We start from the raw sequence: 18,901 nt of genomic DNA, 5'->3' as shown, positions 1-18,901 counted from the left end.
TGAACGAGGAGCAGAAAGCGAGGGTTTTTTTGTTGTTGTTGAGATGGAGTCTCGCTCTGTTGCCTCGGCTGGAATGCAGTGGCATGATCTCGGCTCGCTGCAACCCCCACCTCCCAGCTGAAGCAATTCCCCTGCCTCGGCCTCCCGAGTAGCTGGGACTACAGGTACCCGCCACCACGCCCGGCTAACCTTTTGTATTTTAGTAGAGCCAGGGTTTCACTATGTTGACCAGGATGGTCTTGATCTACTGACCTTGTGATCTGCCCGCCTTGGCCTCCCAAATTGTTGGGATTACAGGCATGAGCCACTGTGCCCAGCCAAGTTATCACTTCTGTATCAGCGCAAGAAGTATCTCCTAGCAGTGGTTTCAGCACCATCTGTACTGAAGGAATGGACCTTTGTAGAAGAATCTGCCAAAGAATAACCTAGAAACTACTTATTTCGAGTCAGTAGAAAAAGGTGCTTAGCAACAATAAAACCCATCTAGGTATCGGTAACTACAATACAATAAAAATACAAAATGCAAATACCCTGGGCCCAGAGGTGTATGGGCCACAGTAGAAATAGTAAGACAGTGGAAACTTTAAGTTTAGAAAACAAATTATTGTGGACCACTGCAGAGCAGAAACATTTAATTAGGGCAGTGTAACATAATTTTAATACTAATGATTACCACCAGGCTTCAAAAACAAAAAATTAGGCTGGGCGTGGTGGCTCACGCCTCTAATCCCAGCACTTTGGGAGACAGAGGAGGAAGGTGGATCACTTGAAATCAGAAGTTCCAGACCAGCCTGACCAACATGGAGAAACCTTGTCTCTACTAAAAATACAAAATTGGCCAGGTGTGGTGGATCACGCCTGTAATCCCAGCTACTCGGGAGGCAGAGGCAGGAGAACCACTTAAACCCAGGAGGCAGAGGCTGCGGTGGGCCGAGATCACGCCACTGCACTGCAGCCTAGGTAACAAGAGTGAGACTCCGTATCAAAAAAAAAGAAAAGAAAAGAAAAGAAAAAAATTCAGGCCAGGAATGGTGGCTCATGCCTGTAATCTTAGCACTTTTGAGAGGCTGAGACAGGAGGATCACTTGAGCCCAGGAGTTCGAGACCAGCTTGGGCAACATGGCAAGAGCCCTGTCCCTACTAAATTAGCCAGGACTGGTGGCACACACCTGTAGTTCCAGCTACTGGGGAGCCTGAAGTGGGAGGATCACTTGAACCTGGGAGGTGGAGGTTGCAGTGAGCTGAGATTGCACTGTTACACTCCAGCCTGGGTGCCAGAACAAAGCCCTGTTTCAAAAAAAAAAAGTTTAAATTCAGTTCACTGTGGTTCCAATTGAAAGAAGGGAGAAACTATTTTCCTAAGAAAAATGAATATAACCTATAAAATCTGATCAGTCATAGAAAACAGCCAAGCCTGTATGTGGGAGATGTGGATTAAATCAGTAAAAAGCCTGTCACCAACAACGTACTTTACAGCAGTCAATCAGAGAATCCATGACAAAGCCGGGAAGCCATGCTGTCGAAGCAGGATCTTATTTCACAATTACTGCAATCTGAAACGAGGAACGCAAGAGAGAGCATGCGTGATGAATGCGCTGCTCAGGTGATCAGAGCCAAAGAGTTGGAAGAAAATGAACAAGAGATGAAGGACATGGTTTGCAGCTCAATCTGTTTCTACAGCACAATGGAAGTGAAAGATAAGGCAGCCCTTAGACTCAGGATTTTTAATAAACTCTGGTTTTTAATAACCATGGAACAATGCCCTGTAATTAGCTGTAATTTATGGAGATGTGGAATCTTGAACACAATGTGATGAAAACTAAACCTCAGAGGAAGAGTATAGTAAAAATACAAGTCATAATATTATCGCTGCTAGGAACTTGTTCCTGTTTGTAGAAATGAATGGCAACCTGTATCACACTGATATAATGGTGGGAGGGATTTCTGGCCAGTCTGTGGTTCCGAGTCTCATCTAGTTTCTTCAGGTTCAGTGCTTCTCCCTCTGGGCACATATATCCCAGAAGGCTACGTGTAGCCAAGACATTCCCAAGACACTAGAGGCCCCACGTGTCACACCCCTGCCTTTAAAAGGTTAGCCAACCAGGTGAACTTCTAAGGTACCTTTTTGGTTTTAGAGATGGGGTCTCACTCTTTTGCCCAGGTTGGACTCGAACTCCTGGGCTCAAGCAATCCTCTTGCCGCAGCCTCCCGAGTAGCTGGGACTACAGGCACGTGCCACCACACCCAGCTTGAGGTTCCTTTTGGGGCTTGGTAACATACATGTTGGGATCAGTCACTCACAGACAATGCTCTATGGAAATTCTACCGAAATGCTTCCTGAAGGAGGAAAGCCTTATCTCTTGCCACTTTCTGGAATGCGTCCACGGACGTCAGACTGTTCCAGGGTTCTAGTTTGTTCACAGTTCTTTTCTTCCGGAATACAAAAGATGTAATTCTTTTGGGACCACGAAATTAATAAACTCTGAAATCCACTAAACCAGACTAAGTTTAAATGGCAATTTTAAAAACTGAAAAGCTTTCCTCACATTTCTAGAGTCAACACTGGAGGTTGACAATTAAAGGTGAGACAACAGGAAACCACGTGCCCCATCACAGGTACAACCTGTGGCTCTTAGTATTGACCTTGAGTTGATGCGACTGTTAATACATTACAAGACTATGCAGCAGCGCCGTAAACACGTGCCCATTTTCAAAGACCCTCGCTTGGGTAAGAAAGGCATGAAAGGGCCTCTCACCAGGTCTGCAGACCACAACACCTGATGTCTGGCCAAACCCTGGATGCTTTCAGTGATGAACCTGAGCAGGCACTGCTGAGCCGCCCGACAGTGCCCCGGGCACCGACTATCACAGAGCCCTGTAAGACTGCCTGGCGGCTGGGATCAGAAGCCTCAGCATGCCTTGTTCTCTGTGCTTATGGTACCCATGAAGTCAGTTCCAAGCAATTTTTGGATGTCCATAAGGCTGAGAAAAGAAAGAAAACACAAGAGTGATCAGATCAGCAGTATCTGGAGCATGAGGAATTAGCCTTGTTTTAACTACAAGCTAAAAGAACAATATAAACAGCTGTTTCATTTCCAGCTGAAAAAGTCCGACCCTAAGCCATAAATGAGGCACTTGATAACTTTTTAGTTTTGAGTACTAGCCCCAAGAAACACTTTCACATATGATCTGTGAAACCCTGACCCCCACACTCTCATTGATCCATGGCCAAGTGGGTTTAGGAAATGCTGCTCCCTGTGCCTGTGAGAGTCAGTGTATGAGGGCAAGTGGCCTACGGCAAACGCCTGCTCTAATTCTGTTTCACTCCGTTTCCCAGTGTCATCGGACCACGAGGGAGCCAGCCCTCATTCTGCAGCATGTGTCCTGGGGAATGCACCCCAGGCACCAGGAGGTCAGGGTGGCCCCGGGTAAAGGAGGGCAGAGGGGACAACCAACAGCGGGGGTGCTTCAGTCATCAACTTCCTCAGGGCAGGGGAGGCAGCATTTGCTTCTCTGTGCTCCCCATGGTGCCGTGAAGAGAGGTCCAGGAACAAAGACACTGAGAGGCAGAGAAACGGATACATACACGGCAGGGAGGGGAGGACACCCACAGGAGGGAGGGAGGGAGGGAGGGGAGGGGAGGAGGAGGACCCTACAGGAGGGAGGAAGGGGAGGGGAGGAGGAGGACACCCACAGCAGGGAGGGGAGGGGAGGAGGACGACACCCACAGGAGGGAGGGAGGGGAGGGGAGGAGGAGGACACCCACAGGTGGGAGGGAGGGGAGGAGGAGGAGGACACCCACAGGTGGGAGGGAGGGGAGGAGGAGGAGGACACCCACAGGTGGGAGGGAGGGGAGGAGGAGGAGGACACCCACAGGTGGGAGGGAGGGGAGGAGGAGGAGGACACCCACAGGTGGGAGGGAGGGGAGGGGAGGAGGAGGACACCCACAGCAGGGAGGGGAGGGGAGGAGGACGACACCCACAGGAGGGAGGGAGGGAGGGGAGGAGGGCGGTAGCGAGGGAGGGGAGGAGGGGTGCCAGTCTCCTGTTCACCCGGTTTTGCTGTCTCAGCAGTTGGAGCCTAGACCTACTGCTCTGACCCCTCTCAGCAGCTGTGGCCACAGCTCTTCTTAGATTGCCCAAAGAGGGTGGACAGGCATGCAGCTTAGTAGGCAGAGGCCAGAGCAAAATCACTCCAAGGTTTGAGGCCCAACCAAGGACTGGAACAGCCCCTGCGTCAGGGCTCCCTGCTGGTCAGGGAAAAGAGGAATACAAGAGAAGAGGAACAAGGAATAACCCGGATGGTCAGAGAGCAGAGTCATCGCAGGGCGATGAGCAGGCCCAGGGGAGCAGGGGCTGGGCAGAGTCTGTCTTGCCGGTGTTGGCCTGTCTCCTGGCAGACTTCCTACCTTGGGCCGGTAGCCCTGCTTGGCCATAGTCTTCGCCTCCTGCTGCAGCAGGGCATCTGAGAGTTGCTCGACCCGCCGGGCGTCCTCCTCCTCCTCCTCCTCCTGCTGGTCTGCTTCCCATGCCTGCAGCTGACGTTCCGCAACCTGGGTGCCAAGAGCAAAGTCACCCCCTGAGACAAGGCCCACAGGGCAGAGCCCTGCCTCTGATGAGGAGGGTAAGCCTGCGGTCCTACCCAGACTGGAGAATCCAGCTGAGCAATAGCAATGCAGGTGCCAAGGAACGGAAGGGAGTACACGGGACTTGAAAGGCTGTACGCATGGCATGTACCTCATAGAAAGCTAGAAAGGCTACACGCGTGGCGTGTACCTCGTGGAAAGCTGGAGAGGGTGTATGGATGGTGTGTACCTCGTAGAAAGCTAGAAAGGCTATACGCGTGGCATGTACCTCATGCGAAGCTGGAGAGGCTGTATGTGTAGCGTGTAACTTGTGGAAAGCTGGAGGCTATACGTGTGGCATGTACCTTGTGAAAAGCTCAGCATGTGGCCAGGTGTTTGGACGACTGTTCTGTCTTATGTGTCAAGGACTGAAATGAAGAGAGAACTGTGGCCCCCAGGAAGCCAACTATTTGCAGAAGCAGACAGAGTAAAGAGAACAGACAGCAGTGCCAGCCTCACCCATACGACATGGAGGATATGGAGGGAAAGAAGCCACAGTCAAGAGGATGAGGACTGCAGCTGGGATGGAAAGGGGGCACTGTGTTCTCAAATGCACGCAAGCCCTGCCGGGCAGTCCACGGCCTCTGAACCCTGTCCCAGGATGATGCGAGACCCACAGCAGGCCCACTGCCTCCTGCCCTCGGGCTCAGCCCCACCTGGGCTTCCAGCTCCTGCTTCCTGGCCGATTTCAGTTCTTCACTCTCCTCTTTGTCGCGACGAGCTGACTTTCTCGCCTCCTCGAGATTTTGAATAAGTTGCTCCCTGTGTTTCAGGGATTCCTCTTGTGCCCGTCGGTTCTGTTCAATCTTCTCTTGTATTTGCTGTTGCCTCCCTGTCAGAACCTAACCTCGGCAGAAAGAAAAGGGCAGCTTTGAGGCTGACCCTAACAGATCCTGGTTCCACAAGCCTTGGACAGGCTGCAGCTACAGCAAGGCCCAGCCTCATCCTTGGGCCTCAGGCCCAAGTGCGCAGACAAAGGCAGAGCCAGACTACAGGATTCGCTCTCATGCCGGCCACGCCTGCCAGTATACAAAACATGTTTCCCTTGCACCCCAACACACACAAAATGTATCCAGACTGTGTATTATGGAGAGACAGCTGAGTGCCAAAGAAATCAAAGGAGACGGGGATGGAACGCTCTCCCCAGGGACACAGAAACCTTGCAGCAACAAGGTGAGTCTCCCTCCTATCAGAGGGTTCCAAAAACAAGAGAGCCACAAGCCACACAGATGACCAGAGGCGGAGCCGGGGTGACCCTCTAACCTTTTGAACCTGCTGTGTTTGAGACCTGGCCCCAGAGCTGTGTGTGTGACACCTCAACTCCAGCCCAGGCCACAGTCAGGAGCCAGAAGCCACCTGACACTCTCCACAGTGACGCTGCAGGGCTGGGGGGACAGAAAGTGGCCGCCATCAGGAGGAACATCAAAAGGCACTGGAGAATTCTTAGCATTTACAAGAGCAAAACATCACCAATCGGGACCCGATTTCCTGTGGATTCCAAAATACAGCATACTACCAGACACAACATAGAGTTTCTCATTCTAAACCACTTTACAACAGCTTTCAGCCCATGGATAACACACTCTCTTCTCCCAGATTTCCCTGCGCTTGGGGTGTCTTCCACACACAGTGTACACACTGACCAGGAAAGCAGTTATGTCCTCCAGTTCACGGCCTCGTCTACCCCGAGCGGGGAAACGCGTGGGAAGAGCCTCAGGCACCAAGAGGCTCTCGGCAGCGTTTCTCAGAATGGCTTCCAATTAGAAACACAGCACACCCATTAGAGGGAATGGAAAGACAGCAGGTGACGGAGGACAGTCCGCCATACAGCCCCTGACGTGGTGTTTATAAAGATGTAACAGCATGTCACAATGCTTGAAGCCAAATAGCACAAGACAGTAAGAAATACATGTAGAAGAAATGTCAGGCATAGAAACAGAAGAGCAGATGGACGAAGCAGCTATGGCTGCGACAGGATGGGCTCTGGGGGACTTTTTTCCATTTCTACTTTCTGTACTTTGAATTCTTTTCTACTAAACTCATATTACTTGTTCAATGATTTTTAAAGCCCACTTAAAATGACCAGAGAAGACTGTTCCCAGAGCATGTGGCAGGGTGACTGACCATGGACTTCCAGACACCTGCCCAGGACCCAACAGCCGGTCCACATCGCCGCAGCTGGGATTACCTCGCTCATCAGTTTGTCCCGTGCGCTGCGCTCTCGGGCCCACTCTGCCTCTCTCTTTTCCCACATCTCCTTGGCCTCCTCCCTGGACAAACACAAAAGGGACAGCAGGCTCCTCCCCGCCCTGGCAGGAAGCGAGCTACAGAACAGACAGGGCTGCAGGGCACACGGCTTCTGCAGGGCCACCCTGCAGATAAACATCCGCACACACTTTGAAAAGATTACAATTAAGGACAGCATTCATGGAAAGTACTGTTGAAAGTTTTTTACTGTTTTATTTTTGAGATGGGTCTCTCTCTGGTTGCCCACGCTAGAGTGCAGCGGTGCGAATCTAGGCCCACTGCAACCTCCACCTCCCAGGTTCAAGTGATTCTAGTCCCTCAGCCTCCTGAGTAGCTGGGATTACAGGCGTGCATCACCATGGCCGGCTAATTATTGTATTTTTAGTAGAGATGGGGTTTCACCATGTTGGTCAGGCTGCTCTTAAACTCCTGACCTCAAGTGATCTACCTGCCTTGGCCTCCCAAAGCGCTGGGATTACAAGTGTGAGCCACCGTGTTGGAAGTATTTCAAGTTACCTTTTTAATGCCCCCATCTCCTTATAATAAGCAACTGGGACGACTTACACTGTGGCTGTTTAACACAGAGATGAATGAAACCATCAGGACCTGGAGAGAAGCAGGGCGCTGCCTGGGCCTGAGCCCTGCCACCACGCGCATGTGTCATTGATAGCTCACCCTGGACCAAGTGACCTCTTCGAGTCTCCGTGTCTCACAAGCCACCACTTGGCTGGAAGTCAGGACTCAGTAAGATGAGGCCTATAAAGCACTTGGCACAATGTCCAGCATGCAGTAAGTGCTCAATGTATGCTACTTATTATTCAATGATTTCAATCTACTAGTTTAATCTTTAGGACCCAAACTCAGTTTTATATACCTAAGCAGCATTCAACATCTCTCTAAGAACTTCCTTCTGGCTGGCATGGTGGCTCATGCCTATAATCCCAGCACTTTGGGAGGCCAAGGTGGGCGGATCACAAGGTCAGGAGTTCGAGACCAGCCTGGCCAAGATGGTGAAACCCCGTCTCTACTAAAAATGCAAAAATTACCCGGGTGTGGTGGCAGGCACCTGTAATCCCAGCTACTCAGGAGGCTGAGGCAGAGAATTGTTTGAACCCAGAAGGCAGAGGTTGCAATGAGCCGAGATCGTGCCACTGCACCCCAGCCTGGGTGACAGAGCAAAACTCCATCTCAAAAAAACAAAAACAAAAACAAAGAATTTCCTTCCAAACCTCTCAGATTTCAAATGAACACATCGTTACTCTAAACCTTAATGATTTCCACCTCAGATAATACAAGGGAAACACCCCCAGAGGCCAGGTCCATTATGAAGATGTGCTCCTCAGGAATGATGGACAACATACACAGGTATTTCTTCTTCCTTTTTTTTTTTTTTTTTGAGACAGAGTCCTGCTCTGTCACCCAGGCTGAAGTGCAGTGGTGCAATCATGGCTAATCAGGGCCTCAACCTCCTAGGCTCAAGTGATTCTCCCATTTAGCCTCCCAAATAGCTGGGACTACAGGTATGAACAACCACGCCTGGCCAATTTGTGTATTTTTGGTAGATACTGGGGTTTTGACATGTTGCCCAGGCTGATCTCGAACTCTTAGGCTCAAGCGATCCACCTGCCTTGGCCTCTCAAAGCGCTGGGATTACAGGTGTGAGCCTCCACGCCCAGCCAATAGATATTTTAGTAACAGGTGACCCATGGGGCATTTCAAGGTACCAGAGTGCAGGCCAGGAGCGTCTGGCCCAGTCAGTGGCCGCCACTCACCTCAGCAGCACCTGCAGCTCTGCCTCCCGCGCCCGCTCCAGTTGCAGCTGCTCCTCAATGGCCTGCTTCATCCAGGCCGCATCGGCCACAGCTTGCTCCCGCCTGGCCAGGTTGAGGCGCTGGCTCTCGTCCTCCTTCTCAAGCAGGGCCTGCAGGATCCGCCTGTCTGCCTCCTAGAGGAAGCAGAGGGTGGCATGTGGCTGGGCTGGACAGAGTCCTTCTGCAGTGAGAGCCTACAGAGGGGCCTGCCCTCCCTTTCCTTTCTACACAGACATTAGCGATCCTACACAGTGTTCTCAAGACAGAGATGGGAAGATGCTGAATTATTTCTGGAACAGACGGGGGATAACCACGAGGGGTGGTTCAGACACCGCACAGGCCTAGGAGCTTCCCTCTGGCTAAAGGGAGACTCGGCCACCACCCCATGCCCTCAGACACACCTGGTTGCACAACTTTTTGGAATACAACTTGGTAAAAATTCCACTTGTAAGAATAAAGACCACAGTGACACAAAGGTGCAAAACACTCGTTGCAGCTTTTATATAAGAGGGAAAAACCAGAAACAACCATAATGCTCCTTGGTGGGGAATTAGCTACTATGCACGTAGACATAATGGAAGCATTAAAAGAATGCAGGAGGCTGGGCACCGGGGCTCATGCCTGCAATCCCAGCACTTTCAGAGGCTGAGGTGGGAGGATCACTTGGGCCTAGGAGTTCAAGACCAGCCTGGGCAATGTAGCAAGACCCCATCTCTACAAAGCATGGTGATGCACACCTATAGTCCCAGCTACTCGAGAGGCTGAGGTGGGAGGATGGCTTGAGCCCAGGAGGTCGAGGCTGCAGTGAGCTGTGATTGTGCCACTGCACTCCAGCCTGGACAACAGAGCAAGACCTCATAAAAAACAGCTGCACACCAGGACCAACTGTGCCACTGTGCCCCATGCTGGGTCTGTCCCCCTCACTGCAAGGGAGCTCATCAAAGTACTGAGGAATATGAAGGAGCTATTTGAAAAGAACAGGTTCAATCTAAGCATAATGACCTTTTTTTGTTTGTTCTTTTTGAGACAGAGTCTCACTCTGTTGCCCAGGCCTGAGCACAGTGGTGCGAACTCGGCTCACTGCAACCTCCACCTCCTGGGTTCAAACAATTATCCTGTCTCAACCCCCCAAGTAGCTGGGATTACAGGCAGGCACCATCATGCCCGGCTAGTTTTTGTTGTTGTTTTGAGAGAAGTCTCGCTCTTGTCCCCCAGGTTTGAGTGCAATGGCTCGATCTTAGCTTACTGCAACCTCCATCTCCCGGGTTCAAACAATTGTCCTGCCTCTGCCTCCCAAGTAGCTGGGATTAAGGCGCCTGCCACCACGCCTAGCTAATTCTTGTATTTTTTAGTAGAGACGGGGTTACACCATGTTGGTCAGGCTGGTCTCAAACTCCTGACCTCAGGTGATCCGCCTGCCTTGGCCTCCCAAAGCGCTGGGATTACAGGCGTGAACCACCACGCCTGGCCATGCCTGGCTAATTTTTGTATTTTTAGCAGAGATAGGGTTTCACCATGTCATTCAGGCTGGCCTCAAACTCCTGACCTCAGGTGATCCGCCTGCCTTGGCCTCTCAAAGTGCTGGGATTACAGGCGTGAGGCACCGCGCATCTTTTTAAAAATTAGAGATTTAGTGTTAATTGAAGATGTTGAGGAATGCAACCTCAATTAGATTTAAATACAAAAATACAAAAACAAAAACAAACCTCCACCTCTCTGTATGTAAATATATCTAGAAAGATGTACACCAAACAGACACCTCTGGGGACAGAGATTACAGGCACTGGTCAAGGGGGTGATCTCACTTTGTGTTGGGCTGTTAAGTAACACGTTTACTGAAAAACAATTTGATGTTTTGACATCTGTATCTATCCATCTATGCTGGCAAAGGATCCTTACGGTCAAGCTAATTAACATATCCATCATCTCACAGTTGGTTTTTCTGGTGACAACACTTAAGATCGACTCTCTTAGCAAATTTCAAGAATACAATAAGGTATCATCAGCTGTGGTTAACATGCTGGACACTATTCCCGGATCTCCTAACTGAGGGATGTACCCTTTGACTAACATCTCCCCTTTCCCCCAACCCCTCACTGTCTTTTCATTCTACGAGAATACACTCATATACTAAGCAATGGAAGACTTTTTTTTCAAAACAGGGTAAGAAAGATGTCAGGCTGTCTCTTCAGACTTACCAGCTCCTCTTGGATCTGCTGTGTGCGTCTGTTGAGTTGAGCGTTATACTGATGTCTCAAGAAGCGCCTGAAGGAGAATCAAATGTGTGCTGCCTTTAGTATCTCAGAAAGAATGAAACAGTAGTTAGACAACTGCTGACCAGGCTGTCTACTTTATGGTTTCAGCAACACGAATGCAAGTCTGAAAAAGCAAGAAGTCCACCCGCCTGGGAAGAGTGGGGGGCCCTCTGACACACACCCCAGCTCTGCCTTCTGCCGGAAGGCTTCCATCTGCTTCCGCTCTTCCTCCAGCCTCTCCAGCTCCCACCGCTGCTTCAACAGATTCTCCTGCTCCTTCTTTAGTTTGGTCGCCTGTGGTGATGATGAGAGTAAGCTCGACCAAGATCTGAGATTGTGGGAATCAGATCTTCCTTCATTCCCCATCTCCACTTCTCGCAGACACTACACAATGGTGGCCTGGCCACGCAGGTGGTCACGATCCCCTCCCACCACTCACTTATTCATCCCATCTCATCTGAGCCATTTCCTGCAAGGGCCTTTCTGAGCCCCAAACTCTAAATTCCCACAGGATCCTTTACTGGTCCACACTTAAACTGTAACTTAACAACTGTCCTCCCCCTGACACAGCCCCCACCAGGAGGTCAGGACTGTGGGCCTTGGTCAGGCTCTACCTCTAGTTCCCAACCCAGTGCTCAGCACCTAGAATAAGTAGTAGGCACTAAGAATGTAGTTCCTGAATCATGGCCTGGGCAAGGGGAGGGGTCACAGGAGATGGGCCTCCCTCATCTAAATAGAAAGATCTAATTCTTTCAAGGAAACTGTGCCATGTTCTCCAAAAACAGCTCTTGGACCAAAAACCCTCAGTTATGCCTCGAGACCCGAAACCTGCTCCCCATGGAGAGCTGAGTGCCAGACCACCCGACTAAATCGTGCCTACTCAGTGCACTGGAAAATCCAGATTCTAAGAAGGTTCTCCAACAGCAGGCCGCTAAGCACCTCTAAGAGAACAGCTACTGGCTCCGTGTTGTTAACATTCTGGAATCCAGGCACGCAAATGTGGAGGCTGGGAAAGCAGGAGGCGGAAGGGGATGCGTGGGAGCGGGAGAAGCCGGCTGCCACCGCCTGTTGCGGAACCTCAGCCCTGCTATGGCTCTTCTCAGGGCAGCCCCTCAAGTGCCCATCTCACGCTAACGAGCAGCTGTGGAGGAGGTCATGGCCGACAGGGGCTTGTGCCCACCTCCACTTCCTTCAGTTTCAGCTCCTCCATCTGCTGCAGCAGCGCCTCGGCCTGGAGCTTGTCCTCCAGCTGCCTTCTCTCCTCTTCGGCTTTCATCCGTTCTAGCGCCTCCCTTCGGGCCCTTTCATATTCATTTTCGTACCGTTTGTTCTCTTGCTCTGCGGTGGCTTCTTGCTACAAAGGACCGAATGAACACAGGAGGTCAGTATCTGTACTGTAAGCCAACAAAAACCCAGCTTCCTGCCGCCGTTCTGCAGGCCACAGGGCGCAGGCAGATCCTGTCTGAATCCCAAATGACAATGCCCTCAGAGACCAAGTCAGCGAGGGGCTTGATAATGTTGGATTTCCTCCCCACTCAACAAAACACTTTCTAAAACGAACCAGGCAGCAAAGTGACCAGTGCACGGAGGTGTGGAAGCTCAACCCCAAAGGGCTACTGGAAGCTACGGCTGAGAGTTTATGATGCAAATTTCATCAAAAGAGCGACAAAGGCTGGGCGCGGTGGCTCAAGCCTGTAATCCCAGCACTTTGGGAGGCCGAGATGGGCGGATCACGAGGTCAGAAGATCGAGACCATCCTGGCTAACACGGTGAAACCCCGTCTCTACTAAAAAAATACAAAAAACTAGCCGGGTGAGGTGGCAGGCGCCTGTAGTCCCAGCTACTCGGGAGGCTGAGGCAGGAGAATGGCGTGAACCCGGGAGGCGGAGCTTGCAGTGAGCTGAGATCCAGCCACTGCACTCCAGCCTGGGCGACAGAGCAAGACTCCATCTCAAAAAAAAAGAGACAAAAACGCCCTTAAAGACACATGTTCTAGCTGGACCCTGTGGCCCATGCCTTTAATTCCAGCCCTTTGAGAGGCCGAGGTGGGAGAATCTTTTAAGGCCAGGAGGCCAGACCAGCCTGGGCAACAGAACAAGACCCCATCTCTATAAAAACTAAAAAATTAGCTGGGCACAGTGGTGCATACATGTGGTCCTAGCTACTCAGGAAGCCGAGTTAGGAGGACTGCTTGAGCCCAGCTGGTTGAGGCTGCAGTGAGCTGTGAATTGCGCCACTGCACGCCAGCCTGGGTGACAGAGCAAGACCCTGCCTCCAAAAGAAAAAAAGAAGACGCATACTCTACTTGCCACTTCCCAGTCCTGGTCACCTGGCCTTATTCTGCCCTGGGAATTATCACATAGGATTCTGGTATGTGTAAGAGCAAACGTTCAGTTTTCACATGCGTCAAGTAAACTGAGAAAGAGTATACTATACTCCTTAACTGGAGTCACTGACGCTGAAAACGGTAAAGGAATGCAAAGACGTCAACAGTCCTGCACAGCAGAATGCGGGGCTATTCCCAGAGCTGTACACCACACCTGTTTTTTTTCTTCTTTCTGCGTTTCCCAAGAGTTTACCACATGCTTCTGGTGAAGGTCCAGCTCCACCTGAGGATGGAAGGGGCAGGGTGTGAATCTCCTCACAGGCATCCAGTAGAGAGCGTGGGGCGACTTCATGTACAGTGTGAATGTAAGTCAATGAGAAGACCAAATGACCAGGCGCTCCTACATCAATCTCCGGAGCTGGTACAAAGTAACAGGACTTCCTTCCCACTACCCCTGGGGTTAAGCTGGACGCTGAGATGGAAATACAATTTCGAAGGCCACTGTGGGTTGGTCTCCTGCATGCCAGGCCCTGGGAGACAGCTGGGTGAGGAGAAGACTCAACCCTGTGTCTGGCTCCCCAAAGCTTGCTCTGCAGAGCAGATGGAAAATGTACTCCCTATAGCAAGTGATGCGCCAGTGGGTGGAAACAAGTTTAGGATTGTTAGTAAGAGATTCGAGCGCAGAGAATCTCCTGGATTAGAAAATGGATCATTGGCCGGGCGCGGTGGCTCAAGCCTGTAATCCCAGCACTTTGGGAGGCCGAGACGGGCGGATCACAAGGTCAGGAGATCGAGACCATCCTGGCGAACACGGTGAAACCCCGTCTCTACTAAAAATGCAAAAATTACCCGGGTGTGGTGGCAGGCACCTGTAATCCCAGCTACTCAGGAGGCTGAGGCAGAGAATTGTTTGAACCCAGAAGGCAGAGGTTGCAATGAGCCGAGATCGTGCCACTGCACCCCAGCCTGGGTGACAGAGCAAAACTCCATCTCAAAAAAACAAAAACAAAAACAAAGAATTTCCTTCCAAACCTCTCAGATTTCAAATGAACACATCGTTACTCTAAACCTTAATGATTTCCACCTCAGATAATACAAGGGAAACACCCCCAGAGGCCAGGTCCATTATGAAGATGTGCTCCTCAGGAATGATGGACAACATACACAGGTATTTCTTCTTCCTTTTTTTTTTTTTTTTTGAGACAGAGTCCTGCTCTGTCACCCAGGCTGAAGTGCAGTGGTGCAATCATGGCTAATCAGGGCCTCAACCTCCTAGGCTCAAGTGATTCTCCCATTTAGCCTCCCAAATAGCTGGGACTACAGGTATGAACAACCACGCCTGGCCAATTTGTGTATTTTTGGTAGATACTGGGGTTTTGACATGTTGCCCAGGCTGATCTCGAACTCTTAGGCTCAAGCGATCCACCTGCCTTGGCCTCTCAAAGCGCTGGGATTACAGGTGTGAGCCTCCACGCCCAGCCAATAGATATTTTAGTAACAGGTGACCCATGGGGCATTTCAAGGTACCAGAGTGCAGGCCAGGAGCGTCTGGCCCAGTCAGTGGCCGCCACTCACCTCAGCAGCACCTGCAGCTCTGCCTCCCGCGCCCGCTCCAGTTGCAGCTGCTCCTCAATGGCCTGCTTCATCCAGGCCGCATCGGCCACAGCTTGCTCCCGCCTGGCCAGGTTGAGGCGCTGGCTCTCGTCCTCCTTCTCAAGCAGGGCCTGCAGGATCCGCCTGTCTGCCTCCTAGAGGAAGCAGAGGGTGGCATGTGGCTGGGCTGGACAGAGTCCTTCTGCAGTGAGAGCCTACAGAGGGGCCTGCCCTCCCTTTCCTTTCTACACAGACATTAGCGATCCTACACAGTGTTCTCAAGACAGAGATGGGAAGATGCTGAATTATTTCTGGAACAGACGGGGGATAACCACGAGGGGTGGTTCAGACACCGCACAGGCCTAGGAGCTTCCCTCTGGCTAAAGGGAGACTCGGCCACCACCCCATGCCCTCAGACACACCTGGTTGCACAACTTTTTGGAATACAACTTGGTAAAAATTCCACTTGTAAGAATAAAGACCACAGTGACACAAAGGTGCAAAACACTCGTTGCAGCTTTTATATAAGAGGGAAAAACCAGAAACAACCATAATGCTCCTTGGTGGGGAATTAGCTACTATGCACGTAGACATAATGGAAGCATTAAAAGAATGCAGGAGGCTGGGCACCGGGGCTCATGCCTGCAATCCCAGCACTTTCAGAGGCTGAGGTGGGAGGATCACTTGGGCCTAGGAGTTCAAGACCAGCCTGGGCAATGTAGCAAGACCCCATCTCTACAAAGCATGGTGATGCACACCTATAGTCCCAGCTACTCGAGAGGCTGAGGTGGGAGGATGGCTTGAGCCCAGGAGGTCGAGGCTGCAGTGAGCTGTGATTGTGCCACTGCACTCCAGCCTGGACAACAGAGCAAGACCTCATAAAAAACAGCTGCACACCAGGACCAACTGTGCCACTGTGCCCCATGCTGGGTCTGTCCCCCTCACTGCAAGGGAGCTCATCAAAGTACTGAGGAATATGAAGGAGCTATTTGAAAAGAACAGGTTCAATCTAAGCATAATGACCTTTTTTTGTTTGTTCTTTTTGAGACAGAGTCTCACTCTGTTGCCCAGGCCTGAGCACAGTGGTGCGAACTCGGCTCACTGCAACCTCCACCTCCTGGGTTCAAACAATTATCCTGTCTCAACCCCCCAAGTAGCTGGGATTACAGGCAGGCACCATCATGCCCGGCTAGTTTTTGTTGTTGTTTTGAGAGAAGTCTCGCTCTTGTCCCCCAGGTTTGAGTGCAATGGCTCGATCTTAGCTTACTGCAACCTCCATCTCCCGGGTTCAAACAATTGTCCTGCCTCTGCCTCCCAAGTAGCTGGGATTAAGGCGCCTGCCACCACGCCTAGCTAATTCTTGTATTTTTTAGTAGAGACGGGGTTACACCATGTTGGTCAGGCTGGTCTCAAACTCCTGACCTCAGGTGATCCGCCTGCCTTGGCCTCCCAAAGCGCTGGGATTACAGGCGTGAACCACCACGCCTGGCCATGCCTGGCTAATTTTTGTATTTTTAGCAGAGATAGGGTTTCACCATGTCATTCAGGCTGGCCTCAAACTCCTGACCTCAGGTGATCCGCCTGCCTTGGCCTCTCAAAGTGCTGGGATTACAGGCGTGAGGCACCGCGCATCTTTTTAAAAATTAGAGATTTAGTGTTAATTGAAGATGTTGAGGAATGCAACCTCAATTAGATTTAAATACAAAAATACAAAAACAAAAACAAACCTCCACCTCTCTGTATGTAAATATATCTAGAAAGATGTACACCAAACAGACACCTCTGGGGACAGAGATTACAGGCACTGGTCAAGGGGGTGATCTCACTTTGTGTTGGGCTGTTAAGTAACACGTTTACTGAAAAACAATTTGATGTTTTGACATCTGTATCTATCCATCTATGCTGGCAAAGGATCCTTACGGTCAAGCTAATTAACATATCCATCATCTCACAGTTGGTTTTTCTGGTGACAACACTTAAGATCGACTCTCTTAGCAAATTTCAAGAATACAATAAGGTATCATCAGCTGTGGTTAACATGCTGGACACTATTCCCGGATCTCCTAACTGAGGGATGTACCCTTTGACTAACATCTCCCCTTTCCCCCAACCCCTCACTGTCTTTTCATTCTACGAGAATACACTCATATACTAAGCAATGGAAGACTTTTTTTTCAAAACAGGGTAAGAAAGATGTCAGGCTGTCTCTTCAGACTTACCAGCTCCTCTTGGATCTGCTGTGTGCGTCTGTTGAGTTGAGCGTTATACTGATGTCTCAAGAAGCGCCTGAAGGAGAATCAAATGTGTGCTGCCTTTAGTATCTCAGAAAGAATGAAACAGTAGTTAGACAACTGCTGACCAGGCTGTCTACTTTATGGTTTCAGCAACACGAATGCAAGTCTGAAAAAGCAAGAAGTCCACCCGCCTGGGAAGAGTGGGGGGCCCTCTGACACACACCCCAGCTCTGCCTTCTGCCGGAAGGCTTCCATCTGCTTCCGCTCTTCCTCCAGCCTCTCCAGCTCCCACCGCTGCTTCAACAGATTCTCCTGCTCCTTCTTTAGTTTGGTCGCCTGTGGTGATGATGAGAGTAAGCTCGACCAAGATCTGAGATTGTGGGAATCAGATCTTCCTTCATTCCCCATCTCCACTTCTCGCAGACACTACACAATGGTGGCCTGGCCACGCAGGTGGTCACGATCCCCTCCCACCACTCACTTATTCATCCCATCTCATCTGAGCCATTTCCTGCAAGGGCCTTTCTGAGCCCCAAACTCTAAATTCCCACAGGATCCTTTACTGGTCCACACTTAAACTGTAACTTAACAACTGTCCTCCCCCTGACACAGCCCCCACCAGGAGGTCAGGACTGTGGGCCTTGGTCAGGCTCTACCTCTAGTTCCCAACCCAGTGCTCAGCACCTAGAATAAGTAGTAGGCACTAAGAATGTAGTTCCTGAATCATGGCCTGGGCAAGGGGAGGGGTCACAGGAGATGGGCCTCCCTCATCTAAATAGAAAGATCTAATTCTTTCAAGGAAACTGTGCCATGTTCTCCAAAAACAGCTCTTGGACCAAAAACCCTCAGTTATGCCTCGAGACCCGAAACCTGCTCCCCATGGAGAGCTGAGTGCCAGACCACCCGACTAAATCGTGCCTACTCAGTGCACTGGAAAATCCAGATTCTAAGAAGGTTCTCCAACAGCAGGCCGCTAAGCACCTCTAAGAGAACAGCTACTGGCTCCGTGTTGTTAACATTCTGGAATCCAGGCACGCAAATGTGGAGGCTGGGAAAGCAGGAGGCGGAAGGGGATGCGTGGGAGCGGGAGAAGCCGGCTGCCACCGCCTGTTGCGGAACCTCAGCCCTGCTATGGCTCTTCTCAGGGCAGCCCCTCAAGTGCCCATCTCACGCTAACGAGCAGCTGTGGAGGAGGTCATGGCCGACAGGGGCTTGTGCCCACCTCCACTTCCTTCAGTTTCAGCTCCTCCATCTGCTGCAGCAGCGCCTCGGCCTGGAGCTTGTCCTCCAGCTGCCTTCTCTCCTCTTCGGCTTTCATCCGTTCTAGCGCCTCCCTTCGGGCCCTTTCATATTCATTTTCGTACCGTTTGTTCTCTTGCTCTGCGGTGGCTTCTTGCTACAAAGGACCGAATGAACACAGGAGGTCAGTATCTGTACTGTAAGCCAACAAAAACCCAGCTTCCTGCCGCCGTTCTGCAGGCCACAGGGCGCAGGCAGATCCTGTCTGAATCCCAAATGACAATGCCCTCAGAGACCAAGTCAGCGAGGGGCTTGATAATGTTGGATTTCCTCCCCACTCAACAAAACACTTTCTAAAACGAACCAGGCAGCAAAGTGACCAGTGCACGGAGGTGTGGAAGCTCAACCCCAAAGGGCTACTGGAAGCTACGGCTGAGAGTTTATGATGCAAATTTCATCAAAAGAGCGACAAAGGCTGGGCGCGGTGGCTCAAGCCTGTAATCCCAGCACTTTGGGAGGCCGAGATGGGCGGATCACGAGGTCAGAAGATCGAGACCATCCTGGCTAACACG

The 18,901-nt window shown here is 51.0% G+C and overlaps 1 protein-coding gene across 2 annotated transcripts in view; it reads right to left on the bottom strand.

Moving 5' to 3' along the window:
* Positions 1-1,514: 1,514 nt before the first annotated feature.
* The window catches only part of TCHP (trichoplein, keratin filament binding), a 23,336-nt gene continuing 5,949 nt past the window's right edge, over positions 1,515-18,901 (bottom strand). For both annotated transcript variants that reach the window (XM_011936232.1, XM_011936221.1), the window contains exons 5-13: positions 13,478-13,546; positions 12,118-12,291; positions 11,119-11,231; positions 10,881-10,947; positions 8,644-8,816; positions 6,813-6,894; positions 5,281-5,466; positions 4,409-4,552; positions 1,515-2,982 (exon numbers count right to left, since the gene is read on the bottom strand). In XM_011936232.1, coding sequence (XP_011791622.1) covers positions 2,950-2,982; positions 4,409-4,552; positions 5,281-5,466; positions 6,813-6,894; positions 8,644-8,816; positions 10,881-10,947; positions 11,119-11,231; positions 12,118-12,291; positions 13,478-13,546 — 1,041 coding nt within the window. In that variant the 3' untranslated portion in view covers positions 1,515-2,949. The remainder of the gene's footprint in view (positions 2,983-4,408; positions 4,553-5,280; positions 5,467-6,812; positions 6,895-8,643; positions 8,817-10,880; positions 10,948-11,118; positions 11,232-12,117; positions 12,292-13,477; positions 13,547-18,901) is intronic.

This window comes from Colobus angolensis, unplaced genomic scaffold (assembly GCF_000951035.1).
Source record: "Colobus angolensis palliatus isolate OR3802 unplaced genomic scaffold, Cang.pa_1.0 Scaffold10, whole genome shotgun sequence".
NCBI classification, from domain to species: Eukaryota; Metazoa; Chordata; class Mammalia; order Primates; family Cercopithecidae; genus Colobus; species Colobus angolensis.
This window is presented reverse-complemented; position numbering and strand designations above follow the sequence as displayed.